Source organism: Elaeis guineensis, chromosome 4, assembly GCF_000442705.2.
Source record: "Elaeis guineensis isolate ETL-2024a chromosome 4, EG11, whole genome shotgun sequence".
In the NCBI taxonomy this organism is placed as follows: domain Eukaryota; kingdom Viridiplantae; phylum Streptophyta; class Magnoliopsida; order Arecales; family Arecaceae; genus Elaeis; species Elaeis guineensis.
The window spans coordinates 21,618,782-21,629,017 of NC_025996.2; the positions used below are offsets into that span (position 1 = coordinate 21,618,782).

The window sequence follows — 10,236 nt, forward strand, 5'->3', positions numbered from 1 at the left end:
AAAGAGAAAGGGGAACTCATTCAGGAATAAAGCAGACAAAAGCTATCTTTTTTGAGGAAAAGCAGACAAAAGATACCATACACCACCAGAAATTCACATTTTCCTACGTGATCTTTTAACTTTGTAGAGGATACCTCTCAAAATTACCACACAAATGTATGGTACTCCCTAACCCCATCTTCCTATTTTTAATGGAGGGAATGTCATATGACGGGAAGGAAGAAGCACATTGTAAGATGAGAAGCCATTCGCCCAAAGATATTGTTAACAATTGCAAAAGGCGTATTCCCACTGATCCATGCATCGAGAGTTTGTGAAAATATTATCAAAATAGCTGCATGTTTTCAAGGAAAGGCTACTATTTCCAATGGTCCCTCTTCCCCACGTCTCTCCGCTTGACACCTTGGCCAGAACCTCCAAAGCATCCTGCACCAAAATGGAAGTACTACATTATAAACACATTCTGTGGCCAGCTTGCACCACTTCTACCCTATATAAACACATTCCTCTCCGGAGCTATCAACAAGCTTTTCTCTGATAAGGAGCCATCAACGAGCTTGGAAGCCAGAATTTGCACTCTTTCTACCCTCCACAAATCCATCCCTTCTCCGAAGTTATATATGACCTTTAGAAGTTAGAAAGCTTAGATCTCTCTCTCTCTCTCTCTCTCTCCCCTCCCCCTCTCTCCCCCTCCATGACTGGCATGGCAGAGCCACTAGCAGTGGGAAGAGTCATAGGAGATGTCTTGGATGCTTTCAACCCAAGTGTTAAATTTCAAGTTATTTACAGTACCAACAAGCAAGTGTACAATGGCCATGAATTCATGCCATCTGCTATATTAGCAAAACCTAGGGTCGAGATCGGCGGTGACGACATGAGAGCTTGTTATACATTAGTATGTAACACCAAGTTGCACCATAGTACCGTAAATGACAAATTTGATCTCTCTCTCTCACTCTCTCACTTACTCACTCACATGGTCCTTTTGCCTTAATAATCGCGTGAACATTTTCAGATCATGACAGATCCAGACGCCCCCAGCCCTAGCAACCCACACTTAAGAGAGCACCTTCACTGGTTGGTAGCATCCAAACTGTCTCCTCCCTAGTCTTGTTTTCTTAACGAAAATTTGTTATGGTGTATTTCTGTTGTTTCAAGTGGTCATCGTTTGGTTTCAGGATTGTAACGGACATTCCCGGTACTACCAACGCATCTTTTGGTGAGTACTAATTTTAGTGAAACATAGCAAAGGTTTATCAGAACATTTATTATTATTTTTAAGTTTTAACTTCATCTTGCTTATGTTAGACCTTTTAGAATTGACAGAAGCAATCCAAAAAAAAAAGCCTTCTTATTCAATTTAAAGGGTTGAAATTTTTGGTCGCAGGGCCTTCCTGATACCTAATCCTGATACTTAAACAAAGATTTTAATTTCTAATATTGTTAAGCAAACAAATAAAAGACAAATATTGGAGTTGTACTACTAGTTAAGAAATTAATACAGAGACTTTCAGCATGCTAAAAAATATTAATTACTAGGAGACTTTTAAATATTGTGTTGCCTTTTTTACTGTAAAACTACATGTTGTAATTCACTATGATACCAAAACAAAACTTAAAAATTTCTTAATGCCTATTCAGCGATCTATTCACTTTCAACAGGCCACTGAAAGCTTTTAGCAATTTCGGTACTAAAAACGCATACGATTATGGTGGGCATTATGCACCACAAACCTATCATTGGAATACAGCTGCAAATTTGCAGCACAAGATATCAACCACAATGAAAGATTACAACATTGCAACTGAAAAACAAGGGATGAGGCCACTATATGGAACTCCATGCACCTTGTAATCGACATGAAACACTATATATAGTTTTTTGCTTGTTTGATGAAACGAAGGATATTATGTTTAAGTGCTTAACGTTCTTAATATTGCAGGAAGGGAACTAATCAGCTACGAGGCCCCCAAGCCTTTCATGGGCATCCACAGGTATGTGTTCGTTCTTTTCAAGCAGAAAGGCAGGCAGACCGTGCACACTCCGAGTTCAAGAGATCACTTCAACACAAGAAACTTCGCGGAGGAAAACGGCCTTGGCCTCCCTGTTGCTGCAGTCTACTTCAATGCTCAGAGAGAAACAGCCGCCAGAAGGCGATGATATTAATTAATTCGCAAATATAAATAAGTAATGGAGTTCGGATTGCGTATGTTTTGTTCGGTAGCATGCTCGTGTTCCATTGGTGAGGGTTCAAAGTTGTTTACGCCAGTATCAGGGCTCTGGTTGGGAATGAGAGTTTGGGCTTTTTTTTGGTAGAGCCAAAAAGGGCAGTGGTGGAGCGATACGCACGGCGTCTCCCAGGGTACGAAGGCAACCTCCAGTAGGCTCGAAGAAATGGCACGTTACTAGCCTTTGCTTTATGAGATGCTGCCAACTGCTGATGTTGATGTTATATTTTATGGTCCGTAGGCTTGTCTTTTTGTAATGCTTGTGCTATGGCTCCCCTACTTTCTGGGCGCTAATCTGATTAGAAATAATGAATGAATTTTAAGTCTTTTGGAAAGGAGGTCGATCTTTTATTGGGAGGCCATAGCGACACTACCCGTTTCCCATTGGTTGACGGGGGAAGCACAGGGGGTAAGTGGGGCCGAATATTCTCTCTCCCAAAAGACCAAAAAAAAAAAAAAAAAGGATGGGGCCAATAAATTTTAGTGGAGAACGCTTGCCTTGCTCTAAATAATTCCCACCTGGCCCATGCCAGCGTTCCAAATCTTTAGAAGGTTGCTGCTGTTGGATGATCTCGTTAGGGATGATAATTTTAGTTCTGATTTGATCTCGAATATAAATAATAGCACATCTCATTCCAAATCTAATACGATATAATCTTAATATATATATATATATATATATATATATATTAAAATTATAATAATTTTATATTATTTGCATGTATTCGATCTGATCCATTTTTATCGATCCGACCCAATCTACATCTTTACTTGATTTGATCTGATCCGATTTAAGATGAGTATGAAAAGGATATTGATATCGGATTTTAAATTATGGTACATATGTGGTTATGGATCGATCTCACCCTTATCCGTCCCGTTGCTATCTTTGAATCTCTTGCTTGCTAGCCACAGCTAAATAGGGTTTTGCAACAACCCCCCACTATAACCAAAACCATATTATCCTTCTCCAACTATTTTGAAATCTGCTATATGAATCCTCTACGATCAGCCATCATCCCAGCATAAAACTAGTTGTGAATCAAATATCTATCTCCAACTTTTTATCAAGATTTAGGATTGACATTAATAAGTTGATTGCATTCTGAATGTAAATAAAATATATCTGTTGCGGTGCATGCATATTTTTATAAAATTAGGGATGGGCATATGTAGTGTTGATCATATTCCTCGTGCAAACATATTCCTCGTGCAAAAAGAAGATTTCTAGTACACTGCAAGTGTCTTGACTCCAAAAAGAGATAGGCTTTGCCTCCGATCATTGCTCTCTTCTTCTTATGGTTGCCTCGGCTTCAATGTCTGGCCCTAAACTTTTTAGATTTGAGAAATTTTGGCTGTCATGTGATCGGGTGTCTCAGGTTGTCTGTGAGGCTTGAAATTGCCCTCATAGTCACTCGTCGGAAGTTAGGTTGATTCTACTTTTGAACAATATCTGTTTAGCTCTTCATCGTTGAAATCATCGTCAGATTGGTAATCTTTTCCGTCAAAGTGACATTTTCAGTCATAAGTTGGAGCATCTTTAATATAAGAAATCTTGAAATGGTACTTTATCCACTCAAGACCATTATGATCATCTTAGAACTCTGAGACAGTGTAATCTTAACCTTCACCAACAAGAGATTTTCTAGTGTAAAAAATCCCGTATTCTCTGGCTTAAGAAAAAAAAAAATAATACCCGCTTCTTTCATAATTCCACTATTCTCCGACAAAGACAGAATCGAATCCATCAGATCCGGAAACCTTCTGGGGATATTGTTCAAGATACTGATCAGATCCAGAATCTTTTCCTTGATCACTTTAAATCTCATTGATCTTTAGTTCAACAACACCCTTCAGACTAGTTGCCACCAATTTCTACCCATGTCTCCTTTTCTCAGAATGATTCTTTGCTAGTTGCTTTTTCTGAGGAAGAAATTGAAATGGTCGTGTGTAATATGAATTCTGATAAAACCCTTAGCCTTGATGGTTTTCCTCTTCTTTTTTTTTAAAAGCTTTCTGACCAATTATTAAAAATGATGTTATATAAGCTATTAAATACATCTTCAGGTCTGCATCTATGCCTTCTTCATGCATGGAAACAAACTTTTATTGTCTTGATTTTAAAAATCTCCAATCCCCAAAATGTCTTAGATTATAGACCCATTAGTCTTTGTAACATAGCTTACAAGATTGTGTTGAGGCTTCTGGCTAATCGCCTTAGGCCCATCCTCTTGACTCTCCTCCCTCCCACTCAGAGGGCTTTCATTTCTAACCGTAATATCGTAGAAAGTACTTTAGTGGCTCAAGAAGTTATGCATTCCCTTAGAATTGCCCATAGAACCAGAAGTCTAATGGCTTTAAAAATTGACATGGAAAAAGCTTTTGACAAGGTATATTGGGATTTTTTTTAGAGTCGTTTTTCACTTCGATTTTCAACCTCCTTTTATCAGATGGATCAAGGTTTGTGTGTCCTCTCTTGATTTCGCTCTTCTTATTAATGGTGTATCTAGTCCTTGGTTTTCCACAACTAGAGGGCTGAGATAGGGTTGTCCATTGTCATCTTATCTCTTCATTTTATGTTCCCATATGTTGTCTGCTCTCCTGCAATTAGTTATTGAGTCTAATGTTTTGAGAGCTTATAAACCAGCTCCTCAAGGTCCTTCACTTACTCATTTATTTTTTGCTGATAATTTCTTATTAATCACTCATGCTTCCATTCAGGATTGTGTTTGTCTTAGGCTTCTTCTTGGTCTATATTATATTATCTTTGGATAATCTGTTAATACTCGTAAATCCTATATTTCTTTCGGTCTTTCAACAAACTTGAGGGTTAAGCATCAAATTGTTCAATTAATGGAAGCGCCAATAAATTCTCAACCTTGGACCTATCTTGGGGTTCCTCTCTCAGGGGAAAGACCAAAAGAGTCTCATTTTCCTATCTTTATCAAAAAGTTGAATCCAGAATTGAGAGTTGGCAGTGGAAAGCTTTATCTTTTGCTGGGCATGCCACTCTTTTGCAATCTGTGTTAACGGCTCTTCCCATATACGTCATGTCCTCTACTCATCTACCACGCTTCTCTCTTTACAAGCTAGATCGTTATTATTCACCATCTTGCAAATCTTCTCCTATCTGGAAGCAAATAACCTTGCATGCTGCGCTTGTCTCATTTGAATTCCAGTGGGCTTTAGCATGATGGGATATCTGTTAACATGGTGAATGACCCTTGGATTACAAATCTCCCTCTGGTGGCTTGGTCTATTTTTTGTTAATATGGAGGTAGATCTGCAAAATTGCCGAGTTGCCGACTTCATCCTGCCTAATCGAACTTGAAACCGGCAAGCTCTTCAGCAGCTATTCTCTTCTGATATGATTGATATCATCTACAATATTCCTAATGACCGGCTGTGTTGGAGTGATACGGGAGCTGCACGTATCACTCTGCATGATGTCTCTTCAGCCTTATATAATCCCATTTCCCCTACTGTTCCCCTAAATTGGCTATGGAAGTTACCATTATCTACCAATGTCAAGTTTTTTGGCTGGAAGTTTTTATGGCACCGTATTCCAACAAAGGCTTACTTGGCTGCTAAAAATATCTTTTCATCAGAGATCTTGTAAGCTGTGATATGTGCCCTGATCAACAGGAAGATATGGAACATATATATGTTTTATGCCCGTATGCTTCTTCATTATGGCGGTTGATAGCTCAAACTCTTACATGCAATCTACCATTTGACTCTTTGCCGACATTACTTTCTTTACCCACTAATGCCTAGGTAGAGAGGATAATTAAGGTAGTTGTTTTCTATGCTTTATGGCTGCAGTGGATGGCCTGAAACCAACTAATTTTTGAGAATGTCTTTACCTCCAGAAGGCGGCTATTTCAGAAGTTAATATGCCACTTGGATGATATTTGGGCAGCTGAGAACCATTCTTCTTTATTCTCATTGAGGCATCTCTTCTTTGCTCCACCGAACTGGGGTACCCCTCATTCTTCATCCCTCTCTTTTCCCTTAACTACTGCAAGGTCGATACCCCCATCCCCTGGTGCAGTGAAGATCAATTTTGATGGATCATTTCAAAACCAAAGGTCTGCTGCAGCTTACGTTATCAGAGACTCATGTGGTGTACCATTGAAGGCTGCTGCTATTCGGTTAAACTCGATTTCTATGTTGTTTGTGGAGCTTGTTGGTGCTTGGACTGGGTTGTTAGCTGCTGTTCACTCTCCTAAGCAGAACCAGATTCTGCTAGGGGGTGACTCTGCTGTTGTTATATCATGGATAAATTCGCCTGCTGCTTCGAAATGGCATGACCATCCCTTATTCAAGGATATCATTCAATGCCAAAGATCACTCCAAGTTTTTGTTGCTTCTCATATTTTTAGGGAGGCGAACTCTGTGGCTGACTGGATTGCTAAGCATGCGTGGGACAATGATGAATCCATTAATCCTCTGAGTCCCCTTTTTACTGAGCTTCATGCTCTGCTTAGAAATGATGCTGCTGGCACGGTTTATATTCGCCTGTGATACCTGTTTTCTTTTTGCTTTTTGTTTTTTTACTTGTTGCAGGTTATTCGCAGCTGATATCTTCTCTCTGGATGGATTTAACCCTTCTTCAGCCTGCTTCCTATGTGCACACAGGCTATTCTACTAAGAGCGGTTCATATCAGATGTTCCTTCGGATTCCATGGGCGGCTGATATATTCTGCTTCCAAAACATTCTGAAGATTTGTGTGCATATTCTATAATGTTTCAAAATATCCAGTGTTTCATCAGCTTGGTTCTGCTTTTCATTTTTGGAACTTGAACACAAAAGTTTATCTGCTTATATGATCCTCCGCCAGATGTTGTTCCGCCACTTTTTTCCTTACTTACTGTTGAGTTGCTGGCAGCTGATTAAGTTTACAATGTCTACTACCACGACTTCTCCTCAAGCAGTGTAGCCATTTCATTCTCAGGTTCTGCTGCAGTACTTGGGTCTTCTTCAGCTTACGAGACGTTCCCTCATCATACAATTTCAAACAGGCTCTGCTACTTTTCAACAACGAAATTGTCTTTGTTTCTGGTCTAGCACTGTACTGCGAAGGACAGCTTCTTCTATTCTGCTACATAATATGTTTTGGGGTTCTCTATTTTACTTCTTCAATGCTTTCATACAGGTTTTTGCTATTACTTTTGTGTTGTATTCCTGTTTTTTATTTTGCTTGGGTGGGAATTCAGTATTGTAACTCTGTTTCTTTTGGGTTACACTACTTTGTAATATACTTTTTCATTAATCTAACTTGCCTTGGCCCCTTTACCAAAAAAAAAAAATCTCCGGTACCAACTCGTACCAATTGCATCATATCATACCGGTAAGATGCCAGTTTGATATCGACGTTCAGTTTGATATATGCATCGAACTGGTTTGAACCCAGTGGAATTATTCCGTACCATCTAATACCGTCCGAAACCGAGGTGTTTATTGTACCAATCCATTTCATCTGATTTCGAAAGATACCATAATAAAAAGTAAGGAAGAAAAAAAAGGAATCAGAAGTTACCTCGGCATAGGACAACAACATTATAACGTATCGGTAACATGCCGGTACAGTCTCCAATACCGAGATTACAAATCTCGTTAACAATTGTAGCTATACATTTTGTTTAGCACGATCAACATATGGATGTTACAGCATTTTCATGTCTAAAAAGCTAAAACATGCAATTCTTTTGTCCAAGATAGGTCGATTCCACGTTTTGTTCGTGTTATATAACGGTCGAGAGTTGTTTGGACTAATGACTGATGGCGTTCCAGGTGTTTAGGTTAATTACCCTCTGCTGGGTGATAGTTCCTCTGTACAAAATCTTCTCAGCTGCGGAGCTCTTTGATCTGCACCCCTCTGTAAAAACCTTGTAAATACTTTTAAATATCATCTACGACAGGTGGCAGTCCCTGCCTCCTTTTTCATCCAAAAAAAAAAGGGTCGGGAGTTGTGACTATGATACCTATATTGGCACACGTGTGTGACGCTAGAAGTCATCCTAGGTTTTCCGTCAACTTACTGACTGGAAGTAGAGCAGCCCATCCACCATGAACAAAGTTAACGAGGACAATCTACGGCATCATGACCAAGAGTATCTGCTGCAAATCTGATTATAATGCAGCTGGCGGAAAATATGATGGTTTTTGGATTTAGAAATGTAAATCCCGCTCGAGAAAACTCTGTTCCAGGTTTGATGTTGTATCGGGAACCTATTTTGACTTCATGTAGATCTAATGAATGGATAAAAATAAATGTTCCCAATCAAGTGCATTTCTCCAACAGCATACCATCTAATGCGTAGATAGATAGGCTATTCTGCTCGCGTATTTACTATTGGTCATAGTTGTGCGACTTAAACATGCAGAAGTATATTATAATATACACACACACAAATACATATATATGTATATATGTATATATGTATGTACACACACATGTGTGTGTGTATTATATATGTATGTATATGTATACGTATGTATGTATCTATATGTATATGTATGTACATATATGTATGTATCTATCTATGTATATGTATGTATGTATCTATATGTATATGTATGTATATGTATGTATCTATATATCTATATATATCTATATCTATAACTATAACTATAACTATATATATATATATATGTGTGTGTGTGTGTGTGTATCTGTATGTATGTATGTATATATATATGTATATGTATGCATATGCATGTGTGTGCGTGCGCGCGCATATATATATGTATGTATGTGTGCGTGCGTGTATGTGTATGTATGTATGTACATGTATGTATGTATGTGTATGTGTGTATGATTGTATGTATATATCTATATATGTATATATATCTATATGTATATATATCTATATATATCTATGTGTATATATATGTATCTATATATGTATGTATATGTACGTATATGTATGTGTATATGTATGTATATGTACGTATATGTATGTGTATATGTATGTATATGTATGTGTATGTGTGTGTATCTGTGTATATATATATGTATCTATATATATATGTATATGTATATATATGTATCTATATATGTACGTATATGTATGTATATGTATGTGTATATGTATGTGTGTGTGTATGTGTGTGTGTATATATATATATATATATATATGTATGTATGTATGTATGTATGTATATGTATGTATATGTATGTATATGTATATGTATGTATATGTATATGTATGTATATATGTATGTATATGTATATCTATGTATTTGTATGTATAGGTATATCTATGTATATGTATGTATGTATGTACATATGTGTGTGTGTGTGTCGAGAGATTGAGAGAGAGAGAGAGAGGAGGGGGGGGGTGTTATGATGCACTCAGGCGTACTTAGCTCCAAATAATTCATGGTGGAAATCAAGAATGCACCTCTCAAAATGAAAATCAATATTGTTGATCATTATCTGTGGTGTGCAAAATGTCTAGGTACTTAAAATCAGTTATTTAGAGGTGTGCGAGTACAAAATGAACATTAGCAGTGCAGCAAGCTAAGGTATGTTATACATGATATAATTTGCAAATCTAAACCATTCAACTAAATACTTCAATATATATATCGAATAAATTTCAGCTGATTTGGATGCTTTTAAACTATGCACCAAATGAAGACATGGCATCGTACCATCCAAATTGTTCATTTTTCATCATTTTGATAAATGGATAAAATATCAAAACCATGTGATTTTTTGTTTTGGGTATTTTATGCAACATAGATCACATTCAATAATATTGGTTTTCATTTTGAAAGGTCCACAATTGCTTTTCACTAGAAAGCATTTAAGGCCAAATGGACTTGAATGCATCCTCTCTCTCTCTTTCTCTCTCTCTCTCTCTCTCTATATATATATATATAGACACACACACACACATATGCATATACCCACACATACATAGATATATACATCCAATGGTCAAACAAAACTGGATTTTCTGTCAGAGCAAATAAACAGTTGTACCATAAAAGCT

General features: G+C 37.5%; 1 protein-coding gene across 1 annotated transcript; it reads left to right on the forward strand.

Moving 5' to 3' along the window:
• The first annotated feature begins 543 nt into the window (after positions 1 to 543).
• Positions 544 to 2,553, forward strand: LOC105043421 (CEN-like protein 1). Its single transcript, XM_010920960.4, has 4 exons — positions 544 to 895; positions 1,016 to 1,077; positions 1,179 to 1,219; positions 1,944 to 2,553. Exons 1-4 carry the CDS (start codon positions 695 to 697, stop codon positions 2,159 to 2,161), a joined length of 522 nt encoding a protein of 173 aa, XP_010919262.1. The 5' UTR covers positions 544 to 694; the 3' UTR covers positions 2,162 to 2,553.
• The last annotated feature ends 7,683 nt before the right edge of the window (positions 2,554 to 10,236 follow it).